Source organism: Hemitrygon akajei, chromosome 3, assembly GCF_048418815.1.
Source record: "Hemitrygon akajei chromosome 3, sHemAka1.3, whole genome shotgun sequence".
NCBI lineage: Eukaryota > Metazoa > Chordata > Chondrichthyes > Myliobatiformes > Dasyatidae > Hemitrygon > Hemitrygon akajei.
Genome location: NC_133126.1, coordinates 93,277,212 through 93,302,915, shown reverse-complemented (window position 1 = coordinate 93,302,915; position 25,704 = coordinate 93,277,212). Strand labels below are relative to the sequence as shown.

Below are 25,704 nucleotides of genomic sequence, written 5' to 3'. Positions count from 1 at the left end.
GAACAATTAATCCATCACCTTCTCTTCTAAATGACTGTTAAATCACTGGTTCTTTATCTATCATTCTTTTCACTTCAACAGTTGTTTCCCTCCAAATTTTACACGTGCGGAAATCATCATATCATTGGCGAATAATACATGCCTTATAAGCATTGATGGTATGCAAATGATGCTGCACATACGTGATGTAAGGTAAGGATAACATGTAAATTACTCTACACTGCATCTACCACACACTGGGGCAGCAAAAATAAGGGGACAGTGCCTCCTGCACACACCAGCCTGATGGAAATGTGTTATTGTTCACTCCTGACACGAGATTGACAGACTCCAAGAGATTGGGAAAGACGGATGCACTGAGGAGTTTGGGTGTCACTGTAGACCAGTCATTAAGACAAAACAAAAATTTTTAAAAATCTACAGATGCTAATCTGATGGAAATCTGAATCAAACGTACAGGTGCAGCAGGAAGTAAAACAAAATGCATGTCCAGGACCAAGACTGGACACAGTCCATCACCTTCGCTTTTAAACTATTATTAAATCACTGGTTCTTTATCTATCATTCTTTTCACTTCAACAGATGTTTCCCTCCAAATTTTACACGTGCGGCACCTAATACATTGATTATATCACTGGAGAATAAAGCATGCTTTGTAAATATCGATGGTAGACAAATGCTGCAGTATATACGTGATATAAGGTAAGGATAACATGTAAATTACTCTACACTGCATCTACCACACACTGGGGCAGCAAAAATAAGGGGACAGTGCCTCCTGCACACACCAGCCTGATGGAAATGTGTTATTGTTCATTCCTGACACGAGATTGACAGACTCCAAGAGATTGGGAAAGACGGATGCGCTGAGGAGTTTGGGTGTCACTGTAGACCAGTCATTAAGACAAAACAAAAATTTTTTAAAAACCTACAGATGCTGGAAATCTGAATCAAACGTACAGGTGCAGCAGGAAGTAAAGGATCCAAATGATTGTTTGTTCTCATCTGAAAGAGCTGGGAACAAGGATATCTTGCTACAAATACTCAGTGTATTGTCAGACATATATCTGAGCACTGGGGCTCCTGATGGTCTCCTTATCTAAGAGAGGACATACAGACTGAGTCTCACACCCTTCAAACCAGACTGATGCTGGACTGGACCAAATGCCCCAAGGATACCCTGTCATAAATAAATGCCTAACACCTAGGCTTGCCAGCTCATAGTGCACATCCTGCACAGTGGCTTTTCACTGTGAATCAGTATGAAGAGAAGAGATTGCCTGGTCAGTTTCCAAAACAAATCACTTAAGTGCCCTTCTGCTGTGAACCAGCAACATGCAAACACTGTCCTCAGTAAATTAATTCAGTCCACTGTATATATTTTGTGTTTTGTATTGAAACATCAATTCCATAGGAGCAGATTTCTATTTCATTTCGCAAATGTTGCCAACACAGAAAACCTTTGCTAATTTACATTACTAATACAGCGACCCTGTAAGGCTGTTCTGCAGACTAATTTCACCAGTTTCAAAGCACACAGGACTACGAGAGTTCTCGGTCCACGGAATGCTATTCTTAAGAGTTTCGACCTGTACTTGCCAAAGAGTGAAGAGACAAAGTTTTACCAATCAGATTCCTGGCAGGACAGTTTTAAGAGGAGAGTTTGGTCAACCAAAGTCTGGGGGAATGAGGGTATTTTATAGGATAAAATATATTATAAAATATAGGATGTATAGGATAGGACTCAACAGACTGGTGCAAGGAAGATGCTGCCTTGAAAATGAGGGCACCAGGGTTTGTCTGGAATCAGAAGCCACAGTCTTGAAGTATTTAGTTAGACAATTGGACTGGGGTGATGAAATTTCTTCACTCAGAGGGAGGTGAACCTATGGTATTCTTTGCCACACAGGGCTTTTAATAGTCTTGCCAGTAATATTCAGATGCTGTGAATGTAAAATAAAAAAGTATCTCTTGCTTTGACTCAACTGGTGGGAATTCCAAAACTCACGTTATCATGAAATTTAATTGAGAGAACTGATGAAATCACAAGGCACGACTGCTTTGTGTTTAGACCCCATTCAATTCCCCACTCCACATTGATACCTTCCCATCAACCAGACTTTTGCAGAGCCTCTCACTGCCCGGTCCCCTCCGAGTTCTGAACGATGCACCAAAAATTAACTAGCAAGCAATGCCCAGAGTCTTTAATGCTGTTCATTGAGATGAGGATAACCAATTTAGTCTGAGTCAGTAGTAGATCATTAGTATTTGAATTAGATTCCTCAGGTATCTCGTTATGAACAGCTTCATCGAATAAAGTTTTCTGCCCCTTCCAAATGAAGTCGATGTCCAGGACCAAGACTGAACAATTAATCCATCACCTTCTCTTCTAAATGACTGTTAAATCACTGGTTCTTTATCTATCATTCTTTTCACTTCAACAGTTGTTTCCCTCCAAATTTTACACGTGCGGAAATCATCATATCATTGGCGAATAATACATGCCTTATAAGCATCGATGGTATGCAAATGATGTTGCACATACGTGATGTAAGGTAAGGATAACATGTAAATTACTCTACACTGCATCTACCACACACTGGGGCAGCAAAAATAAGGGGACAGTGCCTCCTGCACACACCAGCCTGATGGAAATGTGTTATTGTTCATTCCTGACACGAGATTGACAGACTCCAAGAGATTGGGAAAGACGGATGCGCTGAGGAGTTTGGGTGTCACTGTAGACCAGTCATTAAGACAAAACAAAAAATTTTTAAAAACCTACAGATGCTGGAAATCTGAATCAAACGTACAGGTGCAGCAGGAAGTAAAGGATCCAAATGATTGTTTGTTCTCATCTGAAAGAGCTAGGAACAAGGATATCTTGCTACAAATACTCAGTGTATTGTCAGACATATATCTGAGCACTGGGTGCCCTGATGGTCTCCTTATCTAAGAGAGGACATACAGACTGAGTCTCACACCCTTCAAACCAGACTGATGCTGGACTGGACCAAATGCCCCAAGGATACCCTGTCATAAATAAATGCCTAACACCTAGGCTTGCCAGCTCATAGTGCACATCCTGCACAGTGGCTTTTCACTGTGAATCAGTATGAAGAGAAGAGATTGCCTGGTCAGTTTCCAAAACAAATCACTTAAGTGCCCTTCTGCTGTGAACCAGCAACCTGCAAACACTGTCCTCAGTAAATTAATTCAGTCCACTGTATATATTTTGTGTTTTGTTTTGAAACATCAATTCCATAGGAGCAGATTTCTATTTCATTTCGCAAATGTTGCCAACACAGAAAACCTTTGCTAATTTACATTACTAATACAGCGACCCTGTAAGGCTGTTCTGCAGACTAATTTCACCAGTTTCAAAGCACACAGGACTACGAGAGTTCTCGGTCCACGGAATGCTATTCTTAAGAGTTTCGACCTGTACTTGCCAAAGAGTGAAGAGACAAAGTTTTACCAATCAGATTCCTGGCAGGACAGTTTTAAGAGGAGAGTTTGGTCAACCAAAGTCTGGGGGAATGAGGGTATTTTATAGGATAAAATATATTATAAAATATAGGATAGGACTCAACAGACTGGTGCAAGGAAGATGCTGCCTTGAAAATGAGGGCACCAGGGTTTGTCTGGAATCAGAAGCCACAGTCTTGAAGTATTTAGTTAGACAATTGGACTGGGGTGATGAAATTTCTTCACTCAGAGGGAGGTGAACCTATGGTATTCTTTGCCACACAGGGCTTTTAATAGTCTTGCCAGTAATATTCAGATGCTGTGAATGTAAAATAAAAAAGTATCTCTTGCTTTGACTCAACTGGTGGGAATTCCAAAACTCACGTTATCATGAAATTTAATTGAGAGAACTGATGAAATCACAAGGCACGACTGCTTTGTGTTTAGACCCCATTCAATTCCCCACTCCACATTGATACCTTCCCATCAACCAGACTTTTGCAGAGCCTCTCACTGCCCGGTCCCCTCTGAGTTCTGAACGATGCACCAAAAATTAACTAGCAAGCAATGCCCAGGGTCTTTAATGCTGTTCATTGAGATGAGGATAACCAATTTAGTCTGAGTCAGTAGTAGATCATTAGTATTTGAAGTAGATTCCTCAGGTATCTCGTTATGAACAGCTTCATCGAATAAAGTTTTCTGCCCCTTCCAAATGAAGTCGATGTCCAGGACCAAGACTGAACAATTAATCCATCACCTTCTCTTCTAAATGACTGTTAAATCACTGGTTCTTTATCTATCATTCTTTTCACTTCAACAGTTGTTTCCCTCCAAATTTTACACGTGCGGAAATCATCATATCATTGGCGAATAATACATGCCTTATAAGCATCGATGGTATGCAAATGATGCTGCACATACGTGATATAAGGTAAGGATAACATGTAAATTACTCTACACTGCATCTACCACACACTGGGGCAGCAAAAATAAGGGGACAGTGCCTCCTGCACACACCAGCCTGATGGAAATGTGTTATTGTTCATTCCTGACACGAGATTGACAGACTCCAAGAGAATGGGAAAGACGGATGCACTGAGGAGTTTGGGTGTCACTGTAGACCAGTCATTAAGACAAAACAAAAATTTTTAAAAATCTACAGATGCTGGAAATCTGAATCAAACGTACAGGTGCAGCAGGAAGTAAAGGATCCAAATGATTGTTTGTTCTCATCTGAAAGAGCTAGGAACAAGGATATCTTGCTACAAATACTCAGTGTATTGTCAGACATATATCTGAGCACTGGGTGCAGTGATGGTCTCCTTATCTAAGGGAGGACATACAGACTGAGTCTCACACCCTTCAAACCAGACTGATGCTGGACTGGACCAAACACCCCAAGGATACCCTGTCATAAATAAATGCCTAACACCTAGGCCTGCCAGCTCATAGTGCACATCCTGCACAGTGGCTTTTCACTGTGAATCAGTATGAAGAGAAGAGATTGCCTGGTCAGTTTCCAAAACAAATCACTTAAGTGCCCTTCTGCTGTGAACCAGCAACCTGCAAACACTGTCCTCAGTAAATTAATTCAGTCCACTGTATATATTTTGTGTTTTGTTTTGAAACATCAATTCCATAGGAGCAGATTTCTATTTCATTTCGCAAATGTTGCCAACACAGAAAACCTTTGCTAATTTACATTACTAATACAGCGACCCTGTAAGGCTGTTCTGCAGACTAATTTCACCAGTTTCAAAGCACACAGGACTACGAGAGTTCTCGGTCCACGGAATGCTATTCTTAAGAGTTTCGACCTGTACTTGCCAAAGAGTGAAGAGACAAAGTTTTACCAATCAGATTCCTGGCAGGACAGTTTTAAGAGGAGAGTTTGGTCAACCAAAGTCTGGGGGAATGAGGGTATTTTATAGGATAAAATATAATATAAAATATAGGATATATAGGATAGGACTCAACAGACTGGTGCAAGGAAGATGCTGCCTTGAAAATGAGGGCACCAGGGTTTGTCTGGAATCAGAAGCCACAGTCTTGAAGTATTTAGTTAGACAATTGGACTGGGGTGATGAAATTTCTTCACTCAGAGGGAGGTGAACCTATGGTATTCTTTGCCACACAGGGCTTTTAATAGTCTTGCCAGTAATATTCAGATGCTGTGAATGTAAAATAAAAAAGTATCTCTTGCTTTGACTCAACTGGTGGGAATTCCAAAACTCACGTTATCATGAAATTTAATTGAGAGAACTGATGAAATCACAAGGCACGACTGCTTTGTGTTTAGACCCCATTCAATTCCCCACTCCACATTGATACCTTCCCATCAACCAGACTTTTGCAGAGCCTCTCACTGCCCGGTCCCCTCCGAGTTCTGAACGATGCACCAAAAATTAACTAGCAAGCAATGCCCAGAGTCTTTAATGCTGTTCATTGAGATGAGGATAACCAATTTAGTCTGAGTCAGTAGTAGATCATTAGTATTTGAATTAGATTCCTCAGGTATCTCGTTATGAACAGCTTCATCGAATAAAGTTTTCTGCCCCTTCCAAATGAAGTCGATGTCCAGGACCAAGACTGAACAATTAATCCATCACCTTCTCTTCTAAATGACTGTTAAATCACTGGTTCTTTATCTATCATTCTTTTCACTTCAACAGTTGTTTCCCTCCAAATTTTACACGTGCGGAAATCATCATATCATTGGCGAATAATACATGCCTTATAAGCATTGATGGTATGCAAATGATGCTGCACATACGTGATATAAGGTAAGGATAACATGTAAATTACTCTACACTGCATCTACCACACACTGGGGCAGCAAAAATAAGGGGACAGTGCCTCCTGCACACACCAGCCTGATGGAAATGTGTTATTGTTCACTCCTGACACGAGATTGACAGACTCCAAGAGATTGGGAAAGACGGATGCACTGAGGAGTTTGGGTGTCACTGTAGACCAGTCATTAAGACAAAACAAAAATTTTTAAAAATCTACAGATGCTAATCTGATGGAAATCTGAATCAAACGTACAGGTGCAGCAGGAAGTAAAACAAAATGCATGTCCAGGACCAAGACTGGACACAGTCCATCACCTTCGCTTTTAAACTATTATTAAATCACTGGTTCTTTATCTATCATTCTTTTCACTTCAACAGATGTTTCCCTCCAAATTTTACACGTGCGGCACCTAATACATTGATTATATCACTGGAGAATAAAGCATGCTTTGTAAATATCGATGGTAGACAAATGCTGCAGTATATACGTGATATAAGGTAAGGATAACATGTAAATTACTCTACACTGCATCTACCACACACTGGGGCAGCAAAAATAAGGGGACAGTGCCTCCTGCACACACCAGCCTGATGGAAATGTGTTATTGTTCATTCCTGACACGAGATTGACAGACTCCAAGAGATTGGGAAAGACGGATGCGCTGAGGAGTTTGGGTGTCACTGTAGACCAGTCATTAAGACAAAACAAAAATTTTTTAAAAACCTACAGATGCTGGAAATCTGAATCAAACGTACAGGTGCAGCAGGAAGTAAAGGATCCAAATGATTGTTTGTTCTCATCTGAAAGAGCTGGGAACAAGGATATCTTGCTACAAATACTCAGTGTATTGTCAGACATATATCTGAGCACTGGGGCTCCTGATGGTCTCCTTATCTAAGAGAGGACATACAGACTGAGTCTCACACCCTTCAAACCAGACTGATGCTGGACTGGACCAAATGCCCCAAGGATACCCTGTCATAAATAAATGCCTAACACCTAGGCCTGCCAGCTCATAGTGCACATCCTGCACAGTGGCTTTTCACTGTGAATCAGTATGAAGAGAAGAGATTGCCTGGTCAGTTTCCAAAACAAATCACTTAAGTGCCCTTCTGCTGTGAACCAGCAACCTGCAAACACTGTCCTCAGTAAATTAATTCAGTCCACTGTATATATTTTGTGTTTTGTTTTGAAACATCAATTCCATAGGAGCAGATTTCTATTTCATTTCGCAAATGTTGCCAACACAGAAAACCTTTGCTAATTTACATTACTAATACAGCGACCCTGTAAGGCTGTTCTGCAGACTAATTTCACCAGTTTCAAAGCACACAGGACTACGAGAGTTCTCGGTCCACGGAATGCTATTCTTAAGAGTTTCGACCTGTACTTGCCAAAGAGTGAAGAGACAAAGTTTTACCAATCAGATTCCTGGCAGGACAGTTTTAAGAGGAGAGTTTGGTCAACCAAAGTCTGGGGGAATGAGGGTATTTTATAGGATAAAATATAATATAAAATATAGGATATATAGGATAGGACTCAACAGACTGGTGCAAGGAAGATGCTGCCTTGAAAATGAGGGCACCAGGGTTTGTCTGGAATCAGAAGCCATAGTCTTGAAATATTTAGTTAGACAATTGGACTGGGGTGATGAAATTTCTTCACTCAGACGAAAGTGAACCTATGGAATTCTTTGCCACACAGGGCTTTTGATGGTCTTACCGGTAATGTTCATCTCATGTGAATGTAAAATAAAAAAGTATCTCTTGCTCTGATTCAGCTGTAGGGAATTCCAAAACTCACCTTAACGTGAAATTTTATTGAGCAAATATCAGTCTTACGGTGTCAGGTAAGTTTAAGCAGTTCAGTTCACTTTGTGTTGCGTCGAGTTGAATTGATGGAGAGAGAGAGAGAGTTAATTGAGTTGATGTTTACATTGACAGCTTTAGTTATTCTTGCTTCCGAAGTCTTTAGTGTCACTTCATGTGAACCTCACACAGACACAGATGGACAGAGCCCCTTCTAGGGAACAGTCTACTGACCCACTGCACAGGTTCACCACCAGCAGACCCCCACAGGCAAGCTCTTACCCGCACTGGTAATCACGGGTCGAAATTAATCGGTCCGTGGCCTCCACCCTCGTGGTGGTCTTAAACTCCACCAGTGGTTTTTCAGGTAGCTTCCGCACTTCTCCCGTGTCGTGTCTCCTCTGCCGTTATCAGACCAAAAGCCTCAACTTTTTATAATCCATTCGAAATTCCAGCCATCCGTTAGCTCAACCACTCTGAGCTCTTTACCATGGTGACTTCCCAGCTCGTGTCTCAGCTGGCACCGTACTCTCTCTCTCAAGATCACAATTAAAAGTGTTATCAAAACCAAGTCAGAGTCCTCTCTCTCTTTTAATTGTCTCCTTGTTCATTAGACTGCTGAATTTTCTAGCAGTTTCTCACCTGCTCCTTTTTCATCTGTTTCACACCTTCCTCCTTTTGGGAAAATTTTGATCTTTGAGCAAAATTTTGCTCACTCACAGATTCTACACGCCAAGCACTATATTCTACTTCACAAAGTGTACATTTAGCATTTACACAGTTCATCAGCATTTTGTTTTAACAGCGGGATAGGCAATCCGCAATGACATTGTCCGTACCCCTTAAGTGTCTTATCTCGACATCAAACTGCTGTAAACACATGCTCCAGTTTAATAAACACCGATTTCGATCTTTAATCTTACCTAAAAACACCAAAGGGTTGTGATCAGTGTACACCACTAACGGCTTTTGTACAGCACTGACGTAAACCTTGAAATGTTGTAATGCAAAAATGAGGGACAGCAATTCTTTTTCTATTGTTGAGTACTTTTTCTGGTGCACATTAAACTTTTTGGAAAAGTATGCCACCGGATGTTCAAAACCATCATCTCCCCTCTGTAATAGCACCGCCTCTGCAGCTTCATCGCTAGCCTCCGTCACTAGGGAGAACGGCTTAGTGAAGTCCGGTGCCTTTAGCACTGGATGGTGACACAAGATACCCTTTTAACCATTCGAACACCTTTTGGCAACGCTCATCCCACATAAATTGTTCACTCTTTCTCAACAGTTTTGTCAGTGGAAGGGCAATATCCACAAAGTTCTTGCAAAATTTTCGCTAATACCCCAGCATACCTAAAAAGCTTCTCAAAGCTCTCTTACCCATTGGAATGGGTACATCAGCGATAGCCTGAACTTTCCCTTTCACAGGACCCAGTTGACCCTGGCCCACCACGTAACCAAGATATGTGACCCTGGCATGACTAAACTCACTCTTGGCAAGGTTCACTGTCAGATTAGCTTTAGAGAGCCAGTCACATAATTTCTGTACTGTTACAATGTGTTCCTCCCACGTGTCATTCCATACTACTAAATCGTCAATATTTGCCCCAGTATTCTTCAAGACTTGAATCACAGTGTTTATCATACATTGCAATGTCCCAGGGGCACTTTTCATCCCGAAAGGCATCACATTATACTCGTACAACCCCGAGGGGTTGATGAATGCTGATATCTCTCGAGCCCTATCGGTTAAGGGAACGCACCAGTACCCTTTTAGCAGGTCAATTTTTGTTAGGTACTTAACCTTCCCCACCCTATCGATGCAGTCATCTATTCTGGGAATAGGGTAAGCATCTGTTTTGGTTATTGCGTTGACCTTTCTATAACCTGTGCAAAATCTCATTGTCCCATCGGGTTTGGGAATTATCACGCACGGGGAAGCCCAAGCAGCGGTGTATGGGCTGATAATACCATTGGCCAACATATATTTGATTTCCTGTTCCACTACTTTACTACATTGTAAGTTCATCCTGTAGGGGTGCTGTTTCACTGGATCAGCCTGCCCCACAATGACATCATGTGTAGCTATACTACACTGCCTCGGTGTATCTGGGAATAGATCGGAATGTTTGCCAATTAGCTCCTTTATCTGTTGTTTTTGCTTCGGTTCCAGGTGGTTAATTTTACTGTCTATGTTCTCCAAAACACTAGCATTCTTGAGTTGAGCTGAAACCAGACACTGCTCATTACACTCCCCTGTTATCTCTGGGCTAGTCTTTGCAGCTGGGTCTTGTTTGGTCGTGACCCCAACTGATACAGATTTAGAGTCAAAATAAGGTTTGATTAGGTTCACATGCACTAATTGATTCTACCAGGTGTCCTGATAACATAGTTCAGCTCATCAATTTTCCTCATTATTTCATAAGGTCCACTAAATTGAGCCTGGAGAGGGTTATTCTCCAAGGGAAACAAAACCAAAACCTTATCTCCAACCTCATAGCTTCGTTCCCTCGCCTGTCTGTCATCCCAGTGCTTCATATCAGCCTGGGAGTTGTGGAGATTTTGTTTCGCAAGGTCACAAGCCCTGCTCGGCCTGTCTCGAAACTCTAAGACATAATCCAATACCCCAATTCGCACTTCCTTCTGAGACCATTGCTCTCTCAGTAAGGTCAAGGGTTCTCGAGGCCTATGACCAAACATGAGCTCAAACAGACTGAACCCCAACAATTCCTGGATCTAATCTCTTATTGCAAATAGGAGTAAAGATATACTCTCATCCCAATATTTTTTGTTTTCCATACAGCACATTTTAATCATGGTTTTGAGGGTAGAGTGAAACCTCTCTATCACTCCCTGGGATTGGGGATGGTATGCCGTGGACAAAATTTGTTTTACTCCCAGTTCCGTAACTATCTGTTGAAATACACCGGATGTAAAATTACTGCCCTGATCCGATTGTATCTCCTTCACTAATGTGAAGAACTTAATAAGTGCCTTCACCACTGTTTTAGCCTTTAGGTTCCTGAGGGGTATTGCTTCTGGGAACCTAGAGGCAGTGCACATAATGGTTAACTAGTATTGGTGGCCACCTGCAGTCTTTGGCAGTGGGCCAACACAATGCACAATGACCCTGGTATGGGGTGAAGTGGCGCCTTTGGGATAGTCTGATTCGGTTTCCCTACCACTTGACATCCTTTCTTATACCTGGCCAATGAAATTCTTTCATAATCTTGTGCCCTGTCTTTCTAACTCCAAGATGTCCCCCTAAAGGCATTGTATGAGCCATCCTTAAAACTTCTGTACGATAACCCTTCAGAACCATCACTTGGTGCACCACAGCCCAATCCTCATCAGCAGGTACTGTCAATGGTCTCCACTTCCTCATTAATACCCTGTCCTTCAGATAGTAACCCATTGACTCCCTCTGAATTTCATCCTCAGGAAGAGCTGTCTCTTTTAAAACTGCAATCTCAGGATCCCTATCCTGCTGTTCCATAAGCTTCCACCTGGACAATGACAAACCCCTCTTATCCACCTCACTACCTGAGTCCTAGTCGACCACGGATTGTAGAAAAGTTTCAGATAAGTCAATAGGATCCGTACCCCTGTCTTTGCTATCGCGGGCACCTGACCCCTCCCGTCCAGATCGCTTCACTTCTGCAGCCTTCATTGTCAAGCTTCTTGTGACCACGCATGCGGGATAAAGTTCACTGTCTGCGCTTGTCTCACTAACAGCAGGCCGGCTTGTTAGCTGTAACCCGGGTATACATCTTTTCCTGCCAGGTCATTTCCCAACAAGACTTCCACATTAGCTATCGGTAATTTAGGTCATATCCCTATCTCAACTGGTCCAGACACTAAGTCACATTTCAAAATTATTTTGTGCAAAGGCACGACCTCTGTTCCCTTGCCAATACCTTCCAGAATATTCACTTGGTCCGTTTTTGTCTCATCACCAAATTCTAAGACATCACTTAATATCAGTTTCGCACCAAATTCTTACTGGAGCTAGGGGTGACCCCTCCTTCACAGACACAAAACCCTTGATAATAAACCACTCAATCCCTTCCTGAACTCGGCCAGACCCCATCTTGGTGTGGTCTCAGCTGCCGGCGCACATGCATCGGGGGTTTTCCCCTTCTCCTTTCCCATTTCTTTCTTTTGAATAAGACAGTTAGACAAAACATGGCCAGGCTTCCTGCAGTAGTAACAGTTAAAACTGGATAACTTATCTTTGGTCGGTTTCCCCTCCTCTTTACCTCTGTCACTAGCTCTTGCTTTGTTTCCTGTGGTACTCAGCGGATTATCCTGGTAACTTTTCTGATAACCCTTGCTCGGGAAAAACTTAATTTTGTGAGTCAGGGCAAACTCATCCACTAACCTAGCAGCTGCGGAAAGAGTCTCAACCTCTTTCTCTTCTAAGTATGTCCATATCTCACTGGGGACACACTCTTTAAATTCCTCGATCAGCATCAGCTGTCTCACTTTGTGGTAGTCCTCGTCTACCTCTTTCAAGGCACACCACTGATCAAAGTACCTCTCCTTTTCACAGGCAAACTCTGTATATGTCTGGTTCCCAGACTTCCTCAAACCCTGAAACTTCGGTCGGTATGCTTCTGGCACCATTTCATAGACCTAAGCACAGCCTCCTTCACAGCATCATAATTAGTCGACAGTCACAGACAAAGCAGAATATGCTTGCTGTGCCTTCCCTTTTAACACACTTTGCAGCAATACTGCCCAGTTCTCCCTCAGCCACTTCCTGTTCTGAGCCACTTTCTCAAAATGTAGGAAGTACCTATCAATGTCTCCATCGGCAAATGGAGGTACCAACTTAATTTCCTGACTGACATTAATTGATACACCCCTCTCGTCACCACGGCCTGACACTTGACCCTCTTGACGCCGCATCTCCCTCTCAAACTCCCTCTTGCTTCTGAAATCTTTAGTGTCACTTTGTGTGAACCCCACACAGAGACAGACGTATAGAGCCCCTTCTAGGGAACTGTCTACTAACCCACGGCATGGGTTCACCACCAACAGACCCCTACAGACAAGCTCTTACCCGCACTGGTAATCATGGGTCGAAATTAATTGGTCCGTGGCCTCCACCCTCGTGGTGGTCTTAACGTCCACCAGTGGTTTCTCAGGTAGCTTCCGCACTTCTCCCGTGTTGTGTCTCCTCTGCCGTTATCAGACCAAAAGCCTCAACTTTTTATAATCCATTCGAAATTCCAGCCATCCGTTAGCTCAACCATTCTGAGCTCTTTACCATGGTGACTTCCCAGCTCGTGTCTCAGCTGGCACCGTACTCTCTCTATCAAGATCACAATTAAAAGTGTTATCAAAACCAAGTCAGAGTCCTCTCTCTCTCTTTTAATTGCTTCCTTGTTCATTAGACTGCTGAATTTTCTAGCAGTTTCTCACCTGCGTGACAATAACCAATTTAGTCTGAGTCAGTAGTAGATCATTAGTATTTGAATTAGATTCCCCAGGTATCGCATTTTAAACAGCTCGTCCAATAAAGGTTTCTGCCCCTTCCAAAACAATTCCATGTCCAGGGCAAAGACTGGAGAATTAGTCCATCACCTTCTCTTTTAAATGATTGTTAAATCACTGGTTGTTTATCTATCATTCTTTTCACTTCAACAGATGTTCACCTCCAAATTTTATAAGTGGGCCAATCATGATATCAATGGAGAAGAAAGCATCCCTTATAAACATCGATGATAGACAAATGATTCTGTGTATACATGATATACGGTAAGGATAACATGTAAATTACTCTACACTGTATCTACCACACACCAGGACAGCAAAAATAGGGGGACAGTGCCTCCTGCACACACCAGCCTGATGGAAATGTGTTATTGTTCATTCCTGTCACTGGATCTAAACCCTGTAACTCTATTTATCTCTCCATCTACTCAGTCCAATCTGCTGATCGATAGAAGGAACTGTCTGGACGGCTTGCAAACAGAAGCCTTTCTCTCCAACTTGCTACATGTGACAATAATAATCCAATCAGTGTGGGAACTTATTCAGGACACAAATGGTGTTCTCCAGAGGGCAGTGTTGCATCACCCAGGTGTGCACCATTCAATAGTCATCCAACAATGACTATAATACGTTATTGAGAGCTCCCTTACTCTGACTATTGAAGGCCAGTACACCAAACACCTCCTTTACCAACCTGTCTAGCTGTGATGCCACTCTCAGGGAACAACGTACTGTGCTCTGACATATCTGTTACTGTGTATACCATTCTCCAGGGATCTGCCACAACCTGTGCATGTTCTGCCTTGGTTGAACTTTCCAAATTGCTGCATCTCACACTTACCTAACTTCAGTTCCATCTACTGTACCTTGTCCAACGATCCCAGTTGATCTCAATCCTGTTAAGCTTAGGTAATCCTCTTCACTGTCCAGTGTATCACCAAATTTGCTGTCATCCTCAAACTTACTAACCATGTATACAGTGACATCTAGCTGCTCACCATCCTCCTTAAAAACAGGCTGTAAATGTTCAGAGACATCCTTAATTCTGGCACTTGGGAAGCAACACACCATCCTGGAGGCTTTAAAATTACTTTATTATAAAAAAAAACATTAAAGTTACAATCCTTGTGCCAATGGAATAACTTCCATTTATTACCAATCAACACACCCTTCATGACTTTGTAAGGTCATTTGAAAAAAGTGTTCAGTCTTCTGCCCCTCATGGTGAAAACCCTGTGTTTCCACAGTCTATTAACTTCACTGACCCCTTATCCAAGTGTCCTTCAAAGTTTACATCCTTCCCAGATTGCAATAACACACATCAGTGCTCCCAAGATTTCAGTATCTTAATACACATTTATTAATTATTTCTTTTCTTTATTTCTTTACAGTCTAAATCATAATTCTATTGAATTACCTCAATTGCAAGAATTGATAGATAATCTTTTTCCAGAGGAATTGTTCTTTAAACAACAAGCATCAAACTGCAATGGAAGGTACAGTCATCTTATCTGATATTTTTTTAAAAAAGCAATGAAACTGACTTGTGTGAAAGTGTTGAGTAAATAAAAGGTTTAACTTTCACGTTGGAAGAGATTGGGAAAGACGGATGCGCTGAGGAGTTTGGGTGTCACTGTAGACCAGTCATTAAGACAAAACAAAAAATTTTTTAAATCTACAGATGCTGGAAATCTGAATCAAACGTACAGGTGCAGCAGGAAGTAAAGGATCCAAATGATTGGTTGTTCTCATCTGAAAGAGACAGGAACAAGGATAACTTGCTACAAATACTCAGTGTATTGTCAGACATATCTGACACTGGGTGCACTGATGATTTCCTTATCTAAGAAAGGACATATAGAATGAGTCTCACACCCTTCAAACCAGACCATCTGGACTGGATCAAATACCCCAAGGACACCCTGTCATGAATAAATGCCTAACACCTAGGCTTGCCAGCTCATAGTGCACATCCTGCACAGTGGCTTTTCACTGTGAATCAGTATGAAGAGAAGAGATTGCCTGGTCAGTTTCCAAAACAAATCACTTAAGTGCCCTTCTGCTGTGAACCAGCAACCTGCAAACACTGTCCTCAGTAAATTAATTCAGTCCACTGTGTATATTTTGTGTTTTGTTTTGAAACATCAATTCATAAGTGTAGATTTCTATTTCATTTCTCAAGCGTTGCCAACAGACAAAAGTTTTGCCAATTCAACATGCTAATACAGCGACCCTGTAATGCTGTTCTGCAGACTAATGGCACCAGTTTCAAAACATGCAGGACTATGCCACTTCTCAGTCCACGGAATGCTATTCTTAAGAGTTTCAGCCTGTACTTGCCAAAGAGTGAAGAGACAAAGTTTTACCAATCAGATTCCTGGCAGGACAGTTTTAAGAGGAGAGTTTGGTCAACTGTGTCTGTATTCACCAAAGTTTAGAAGAATGAGGGTATTTTATGGAACCATTCAGATAGGACTCAACAGACTGGTGCAAGAAAGATGCTTCCCTGAAAATGAGGGCACCAGGGTTTGTCTGGAATCAGAAGCCACAGTCTTGAAGTATTTAGTTAGACAATTGGACTGACGTGATGAAACTTCTTAACTCAGATGGAGGTGAACCTATGGTATTCTTTGCCACAGGGCTTTTAATAGTCTTGCCAGTAATATTCAGATGTTGTGAATGTAAAATAAAAAAGTATCTCTTGCTTTGACTCAGCTGGTGGGAATTCCAAAACTCGCATTATCATGAAATTTAATTGAGAGAACTGATGAAATCACAAGGCACGACTGCTTTGTGTTTAGTCCCCATTCAATTACCCACTCCACATTAATACCTTCCCATCAACCAGACTTTTGCAGAGCCTCACTCTGCCCATCCCCTCCAAGTTCTGAACGATGCAGCATAATTGAACAGGCAAGTGATGGCCAGATTCTTTAATGCTGTTCATTGAGATGAGGATAACCAATTTAGTCTGAGTCAGTATTAGATCATTACTATTTGAATTAGTCTCCCCAGATATCTTGTTTTGAACAGCTTCATCCAATGAAGGTTTCTGCCCCTTCCAAACAAAATACATGTTCAGGACAAGACTGGACACTTAGTTCATTACCTTCTCTTTTAAATGATTGTTAAATCACTGTTTCTTTATCTATCATTCTTTTCACTTCAACAGATGTTCACCTCCAAATATTACAAGAGGGGTACCTAATAGATTGTTTATATTACTGGAAAATAAAGCATGCCTTAGGAACATCGATAGTATACAAATGATGCTGCATATATATGATCTAAGGTAAGGAATACATGTAAAAGATTCTACATTGCATTTACCGCGCACCAGGGCAGCAAAAATAAGGGAACAGTGCCTCCTGCACACACCAGCCTGGTGGAAATGTGTTATTGTTCATTCCTGTCACTGGATCTAAACCCTGTAACTCTATTTATCTCTCCGTCTACACAGTCCAATCTGCTGGATATCCTTGGCATTTTCAGATGTTGTTTCATGAGTCAGCTACTCGGCCTCTTATGCCTAATGTGTCACAGCTAATGAAATCTTCCTTTCATGCCTGACCCCCACAACACTCAACACCTCAACTGGTCAAAAATCTGCTTTGTTGTTGAATACAGCCAGTGTCAATACAGATCTTAGGGGACTCCTGAGTTTCAGAAAGGAAAACAAAATGCTTGTCACTTCATTTTTAAATTGGCAATTCTTTACCCAGATGTGCTTCTCTGTTGTAGATGCTCCAATGAGAGGAAACCTCTTGCTCGCCATTCTGTTAAGCCCCTCAAAATCTTCTGCTTCTCCATTCTTCTGACCACCAATAAGTTCAATAAGACCATAAAACTATATATTATCAATATGTACACACACACAGTATTTATTTTATGTGCTTGTATATTTGCTTGTTATTTTGACTGTGCTGTGTATGTTTTTCATCTTGGTCACAGAGGAACTTTGTGTTTTTCAGTTAAATCCATGTATGGTTGAATGAGAATTAAGCTTGAACTTAAAGGCCATAAGACATAGGAGTAGAATTAGACCATCCTGCCCATTGTGTCTGCTCTGCCATCCCATCAGAGCTGTTCTATTTCTCTTTTCAAACCCATTCTCCTCCCTTCCTGTAACCTTTGGCACCCCGACATCCACTTCAAATATACACAATGACTTGGCCTGTACAGGCATTTGTTGCAATGAGTTCCACAGATTCACTACCCTCTGGATAAAGAAATTCCTCCTCATCCCTGTTCTGAATGGGTGCCCTTCTATTCTGAGGTTGTGCCCTCTGGTCCTAGACTTTCCTACTATTGGAAATGTCCACTCCACATACACTCTATCTAAGCCTTTCAATATTTGATAGGCTTCAATAAGATGCCGATCCTTCTTCTAAACTCCAGCAAGTACAGGCCCAGAGCCATCAAATGACCCTCATAGGTTAACTCTTCCATTCCCAGAATCACTCTTACTAACATTCAATGGACCCTCTCTAATACCTGCGTGAAGTGCCCAAAACTGCTCACAATACTCTAAGTGTGGTCTGGCCAGTGCCTTATAAAGCCTCAGCATCACATCCTTGCTTCTATATCCTCTCAAAATTAATGCTAACATTGCATCTGCCTTCCTTACCACTGACTCAATATACAAGTTAATCTTTAGTGAATCCTGCACAAGGATCCCTTGTCTCCTTGCCCCTCTGATTTTGAATTTTCTCCATCTTTAGAAAATTGTCTACCCTTTTATCCCTTCTACCAAAGTACATGATTATACACTTCCCTGCAATATATTCCACCTGCCTCTTCTTTGCCCATTCTCCCAATCTGTCTGTCCTTCTGCAGACCCCCTGCTTCCACAACACTATCTGTCCCTCTACCCATCTGCATATTGTCTGAAAACTTGGCCAAAAAGCCAACAATTCTGTCACCCAAATCATTGACATATAACATGAAAATAGGCATTCCTAACATCGACTCCTGTGAAACACCACTAATCACCAGCAGTCAACCAGAGAAGGCCCCTTACATTCCCACTCTTTGCCACCTGTCAGTCATCCAATCTTCTATCCATCACAAACTTGAGAAAATCTGCAGATGCTGGAAACCCAAAGCAACACACACAAAATGCTGGAGGAACTCAGCAGGCCCCAGGCAGCATCTATGGAAAGAGTGACCAGTCAAAGTTTCAGGCCAAGAAACCGTCCCATCACAATCTGCCTTGTGTCAGACAAATGGTGAAGATCCATCCCCAGCATCCCATTGCTCACTCCTGGTGTCAGACAGAAGGTGTAACTTCCTCCATACCGTTCGATCACACACTCCCGGGATCGGAATCATGTTGATCATCTCCCTGCTCACCGTCCCATTCCACATTCCAAAGGTTAGGCACATATTGTTGCTCCGCATACATCAGGATTGGAAAGGAAGAGGAGAAGTCAGAGTAAGATGGTGGGGGGGAGTGATAGATGAAACTGGGAGGGGGATGGCTGAAGTAAAGAGCTGGGAAGTTGTTTGGTGAAAGAGATAGTGCTAGAGAAGGGGAGAATCTGATAGGAGAGGACAGAAGACCATGGATTAAAGGAAAAGACGAGGAGCTCCAGAGGGATGTGATGGGTAGCTAAGGATATAAGGTGAGAGAGGGAAATGGGAATGGGAAATGGTGAAGTAGAGGTTGTGGGGGGAAATAACCAGAAGTTCAAGAAATCAATGTTTATGCCATCAGCTTGAAGGCTACCTAAATGGAATATAAGGTGTTGCTCCAGCAAATTGGTATGTGGCCTCATCACAGCAATAACAGTAAATGTCAACAGTTTACTCTTTTCCATAGGTGCTGTCTCCTCGACTGCTGCGATGTCAAAGCCCTTCTGAAAATCCAAGTAAACTGCATCCACTAACTCTCCTTTATCTATCCTGCTTGTTATTTCCTCAAATAATTCCAACAGATTTGTCAGGGCAAGATTTCCTCTTAAAGAAACCATGCTGACTTCAGCCAACTTTAATCATATGCCTCCATGTGTCCCAAAACCACATTCTTAATAATGAACTCCAATATCTTCCCAACCACTGCAGTCAGGCTAACTGGCCTATAATTTCCTCTCTTCTGCCTCCCTCCCTTCTTAAAGTGTAGAGTGACATTTACAATTTTCCAGTCCTCCAGAATCATTCCAGAATTTAATGCTTCTTGAAAGATCATTACTAACTAATCCACAATCGCTTCAGCTACCTTTTTCAGAAAAATGTAGAGCTCTTGAGCTGGCCGAAACTCCTGAAGACAGGTGGCAGATCAACCGATGATCGCTCTGATGATAGCACAGGACAATTACCATCTTAGTCCACGTGTATTTTCAATTCAATTTCCCTTAGTAACAGCATCTGCCCCAACACCCCTGAATTTCTGATGAAAATAACACAAAGATCCCAATATTCATTCAGAAATCCTTTACAGTCCTAATTAAGGAAACCAGTTTTTAAGAAATGTGCATTTATGGCTTTTAGCAAAGGATCTTTTCATGATTTTTATTAGAAAGAACAGATTAAATCTATTTTATGGACATGCTACAGGTTTTCACTGTGGAATTAGATGGAAGTTTCCAAAGAATAGATAAGATAAAGTAATGGTTTCTATCCTGTCCAGAATATGTTCACTCAGTGAAGTATGTATTTGGTTTATTTTAGTTCATAATTCAGTATCTGGTAATACTGTTTCTGTCATTTTAGCACTTTCAACTGAACTTTGTATCTTTTATGTTTTTTACAGATATGAGTTGGAGTTTGTTCAGTTGGAACATGACTGGCAAGATCCCCAGGTTCTCGTGCATATGACCCATTTGGTGAAAACTGATGAAGGTTTCCATCTATGTGATGGAGATGGAAGAATTCTGATAGATCGCGTAATATCAGCTGCTCAACTGAAATATAATTCAATCCCCAAGGTAGTCTACAGGCTGGTTCCATCAGTTGATACCGCGCAGCAAAATAATTCACTATCAATATGGCAGGCGATTCAAGAGAACAGGATATAAGACATGGTAATAATAAAAATAATATCAATAATGAAAATATTAAGGATAATAATTCTACTAATAATAAGTAGATTATTGGTTTCATGAAAAATTACTGTATTAAACTAATAAAAAATAAAATGTGCAGGCCATGGAGAGGATGTGCCTGATTTCTCAAAACATAACAGTTTGTTTAGTGACTTCCTCTCCACCACTAATTCAAGAGAGTCCGGGTTGGATTTGATCAGAAAATTTTTCTTTTTTCTTGCTTTCACTCTCAGATTGAGCTGCCCAGTTTTTACGTATATTAAAATTATAAGTTTCTTTATAGTTTTTCTTCTTTTCTTGGATAAGAGGAGAATCAATTATCTTCTTTATTACATACTATTAGATTAATACTATGTATGATCTTGATAATGTTTATTTTAACTTTTATATGAATTATTATTGATATAGATATTTGAGATAATTCTCCTCTTTTTTATAGATACAGGCAGTCTCCGAGTTACGAATGTCCGACTTATGGACAATTCGTACTTACGAGTGTCTGCCATTTGAAGTCGGATTGCGACGCCATCCGCCATTTTAAGTCGTTGCCGTTGACACTGTGTTGAGTGTTTAACTTTATATTTGGCTTAAACTTTTCTTAGTAAGATTCACCCTGACCAACCCCCCCCCCCCCCCCCCGCCGTTCCGGTGGGCTGGTGGCGCAGTGAGATCAGCGGCACGCCGGAGAACGGAAGTTCAATCCAGTGACAGTCCGCTCCCGTGCCGGGTTGACGTGATCCAGTAACACCTGTACCATCTGTGCCAGGTTGATGTCAAGCTCGCAACTCGACCTCGTTAAAAAAAAAACACTACCACCTCCTGTTTAAATACCCACGGGGAATATTGTGGAGGATCAAATACCCAAACCCAGCACAGCCCCCACTTGTCCCATTTAGCCTGTCTTAGCGTGGTGGTCCTTAGGACCCAGCGGACCTTGGGAGCCGGCAGAGGTCGGGACCCGCCACCCGCAGTGTTTCTGTTCCATTGACAGGAAGCGATCGTGATTGAAAATAAAGTGGAAATAATAAAGCGTTTGGAAAGAGGTGAAACGCCATTGGTTATTGGAAAAGCGTTAGGCTATAGTTGGTCAACGATCGGAACAATTTTAAAGGATAACGGATAAAGTGAGAATAATGGAGCATGTGAAATGCCCTGCCCCGATGAAAGACAGACATACTTTATTGATCCCGAGGGAAATTGGGTTTCATTACAGCCGCACCAACCAAGAACAGTGTAGAAATATAGCAATATAAAACCATAAATAATTAAATAATAATAAGTTAATCATGCCCAGTGGAAATAAGTCCAGGACCAGCCTATTGGCTCAGGGTGTCTGACACTCCGAGGGAGGAGTTGTAAAGTTTGATGGCCACAGGCAGGAATGACTTCCTATGACGCTCAGTGTTACATCTCGGTGGAATAAATCTCTGGCTGAATGTGCCTAACCAGTACATTATGGAGTGGATGGGAGTCATTGTCGAAGATGGCATGCAACTTGGACAACATCCTCTTTTCAGACACCACCGTCAGAGAGTCCAGTTCCACCCCAACAACATCACTGGCCTTACGAATGAGTTTGTTGATTCTGCTGGTGTCTGCTACCCTCAGCCTGCTGCCCCAGCACACAACAGCAAACATGATAGCACTGGCCACCACAGACTCGTAGAACATCCTCAGCATCATCCGGCAGATGTTAAAGGACCTCAGTCTCCTCAGGAAATAGAGATGGCTCTGACCCTTCTTGTAGACAGCCTCTGTGTTCTTTGGCCAGTCCAGTTTATTGTCATTTCGTATCCCCAGGTATTTGTAATCCTCCACCATGTCCACACTGACCCCTTGGATGGAAACAGAGGTCACTGGTGCCTTAGCCCTCCTCAGGTCCACCACCAGCTCCTTAGTCTTTTTCACATTAAGCTGCAGATGATTCTACTCGCACCATGTGACAAAGCTATAATTATTACTGACTAAATGCAGTGGTTTAATTATTGGAATACATATATTTCTTAAGTGTTTTATATGCATAGAAAGGTAAAATATATACTATCTACTAAGACAAACGTTTGGCTAACTGACGCTAAACAATACCGGATGTACTTGTTCCGACTTACGTACAAATCTGACTTAAAGACAGACTCAGGAACAGAACTCGTACGTAACCCGGGGACTGCTTGTAATTATGTACTCTTTTATTTAATTGATAAAAAGAGTGATAAAGAAAGAAAAGAGTCCGGGTTGTAGCCAAGGAAGGATCCAGCCTTTCTGATGAGTTTATTCAGTCTTTTTGCAGCACCAGCACCGATGCTGCTCCCACCACAAGAAGACAGCACTCGCTACAACAGACTTGTACAAGATCTCCCACATCCTACTGCACACATTTCAGCTTCCTTAGAAAATAGAGTCTGCTTATCCCCTTCTTGGAAACAGCCTTGGTGTTGGTTTTCCAGTCAAGTCTGTTACTGAGGTGAACACCCAAGTATTTGTACTCCTCCACCACCACACAACTTCTCCCAGAATGTATACAGCACTTGTCACAGGACTCTTCCTCCTAAAATCAATCACCATCTCCCTGGTTTTGGCCACATTCAGGAGCAGGTGGTTCCTCCCATATTACTCCACAAACTTGTCTAGCAGTCCTCTGTACTCCAACTCCTGCCCATCTGTGATACACCCAACCATCGCAGAGTCATTGTGAAGTTCTGCAAGTGACAGGACTCAGATTTGTTCTGAAAGTCTGAGGTGTCCAGTGTGAACAGAAACGGAGACAGGACAGTCCCTCGTGGTGCTCCAGTGCCACTCACCACTATCTCAGACTGGGGTCTATCTGTCAGGTAGTCAGTAATCCAGATGATAGTGGATTTGTCTTTGCCCATCCTTTGCAGCTTCTTGTTCAGAAGAAGTGGCTGGATTGTTTTGAAGGCACTAGAGAAATCAAACAATGTGATTCTCACAATGCCACCAGCATCATCCAGGTGGGAGAGAGCTCTCTGCAACAGGTAGATGATGGCATCATCCACTCCCACATGAGGTTGGTAGGCAAACTGTAGAGGGTCCAATGAAGATCTCACCTGTGATCCAGGGTCAGTCAAAACCAGCCTCTCCAGCACCTCCATCACATGAGACATGAGGGCAATTGGTCTGTAGTCATCAAGTTCAGATGGAGTCACCTTCTGATCTTAGGATGGCAACGGTAGCATAGTGGTCAACACAATGCTTTGTAGCACAGGTGAGCTGGGCTCAGTTTCCACTGCTGCCAGAGGTAGGTTAAGGTACGGGCCGGTTCAGATCGCTGCTAGAAGCAGCAGAGCATGATGTTCAGAGGGAGAGTTAAGTGTTGGGCCAGATTGAAAAGGGCAGGGTGTTGAGGCCCGAGGCAAGGTGGGGGCCGGTTCAGATCACTGCTCCATACATTTACTCGGCTCTGTGCTGAACTACGAGACTCTCCCACAGACTTCAGTTCAGAAACACTTGCAGTTACTAATTTGCATGACTTTTTTTCATTGCAGATTGGGTGTTCGACAAACTTGAAATTGTAATCACTTGAAAAAGACTTTGTTCACAATGGGCTGCACAATTGATATTTTTCTTGTACTTTAACATTGATACTGTTCTCCAAAATAAGACCATAAGATACAGGGGCAGAATTAAGCCATTTGGCCCATCAAGTCTGCTCTGCCATTTCCAGCTGCTGGAACAGTTTGTGGTTGGGGTGACTCGGGTCTCCAATGACCCTTTGGGCCCTTTTTACACACCTGTCTCTGTAAATGTCCTGAATAGTGGGAAGTTCACATCTACAGATGCGCTGGGCTGTCTGCACCACTCTCTGCAGAGTCCTGTGATTGAGAGAAGTACAGTTCCCATACCAGGCAGTGATGCAGCCAGTCAAGATGCTCTCATTTTACCCCTGTAGAAAGTCCTTAGGATTTGGGGACTCATGCCAAACTTCTTCATCCATCTGAGGTGAAAGAGGCACTGTTGTACTTTTTTCACTACATAGCTGGCATGTACAGATCAAGTGAGATCCGCAATAATGAGTATGCCAAGGAACTTCAAGCTGTCCGCCCTCTCAAACCTAGATCCATTGATGTCAAAAGGGGTTAGCCTGTCTCCATTCCTCCTGTAGTCCACAACAGCTCCTTTGTTTTTGTGACATTCAGGCATTGAAGTAGGCACATTTGTAGACAACAGATCAACACGCGCGCATAGACAATCGATCAATACACCTGTGTAAACAACGTTTCATTCACAGTGCTATGGGGAGTCAGTGCTCCAAAAGAAATAGATCCATACATTACAAGGGGAATTCAATCAGGTCCACTGCCCAAGTACAAAAGGCAGCAGTGGTTCGCTACAGCGAAAAAGTGTTTTATCTAGTGGGAAATCGGTGTTTGGGATTGATTAGCAAGAGCAAATTAAAGGAAGGCAGGGCGAGAACAGTAGCCATCATCGCAGCAGACATTGTCTCAGTGGACAGAGTCAGAGTGGTGATCTTGAGGTTTTAGCTCTTTGTGACTTTAGTCAGAGAAAGCAAAAGAAAAGAAAAGCTCAAGTTTTTTTTTCCTTTCTTTACATCTGCTCAGCTATTGTATAGAATTGTATCAAAAGGGCAGGCAGAAAGGTAGGGGTGGCATTGCTCTGTTGGTAAAACATGAATCAAATTATTAGAAAGAGGTGACATGGGGTGAGAAGGTGTTGAATCATTGTGGATAGAGCTAAGCAACTGCAAAGATAAAACGACCATGATAGGAGTTGTATACAGACCCCCAAACAGTAGTAGGGATGTGCTCTTCAAGCTACGACAGGAAAGAGAAAATGCATGCCAAAAGGGCAGTGTTACAATAGTCAATATGCAGGTTGATTGGGAACTTCAGGTTGGTGCTGGATTCCAGGAGGGGGAGTTTATAGAGAGCCTACAAGATGGCTTTCAGAGCAGCTCATGGCTGAGCCCACTAGAGGATCAGCAATTCTGGATTGGGTGTTGTGCTCTGAAAAAGAATTCATTAGAGAGCTTAAGGTAAAAGAACCCTTTGGGACAAGTGATCATAATATGACAGAAATCTCTCCTGAAATTTGAGAAGGAGAAGCTAAAGTCA

At 42.2% G+C, this 25,704-nt stretch overlaps 1 protein-coding gene across 1 annotated transcript; it reads left to right on the top strand.

Moving 5' to 3' along the window:
• The first annotated feature begins 6,734 nt into the window (after positions 1-6,734).
• On the top strand, positions 6,735-20,587 carry LOC140723515 (uncharacterized). The gene is made up of 5 exons (XM_073038084.1): positions 6,735-6,761; positions 13,725-13,835; positions 14,963-15,067; positions 16,744-16,863; positions 20,323-20,587. Exons 1-5 carry the CDS (start codon positions 6,736-6,738, stop codon positions 20,585-20,587), a joined length of 627 nt encoding a protein of 208 aa, XP_072894185.1. The 5' UTR covers position 6,735.
• The last annotated feature ends 5,117 nt before the right edge of the window (positions 20,588-25,704 follow it).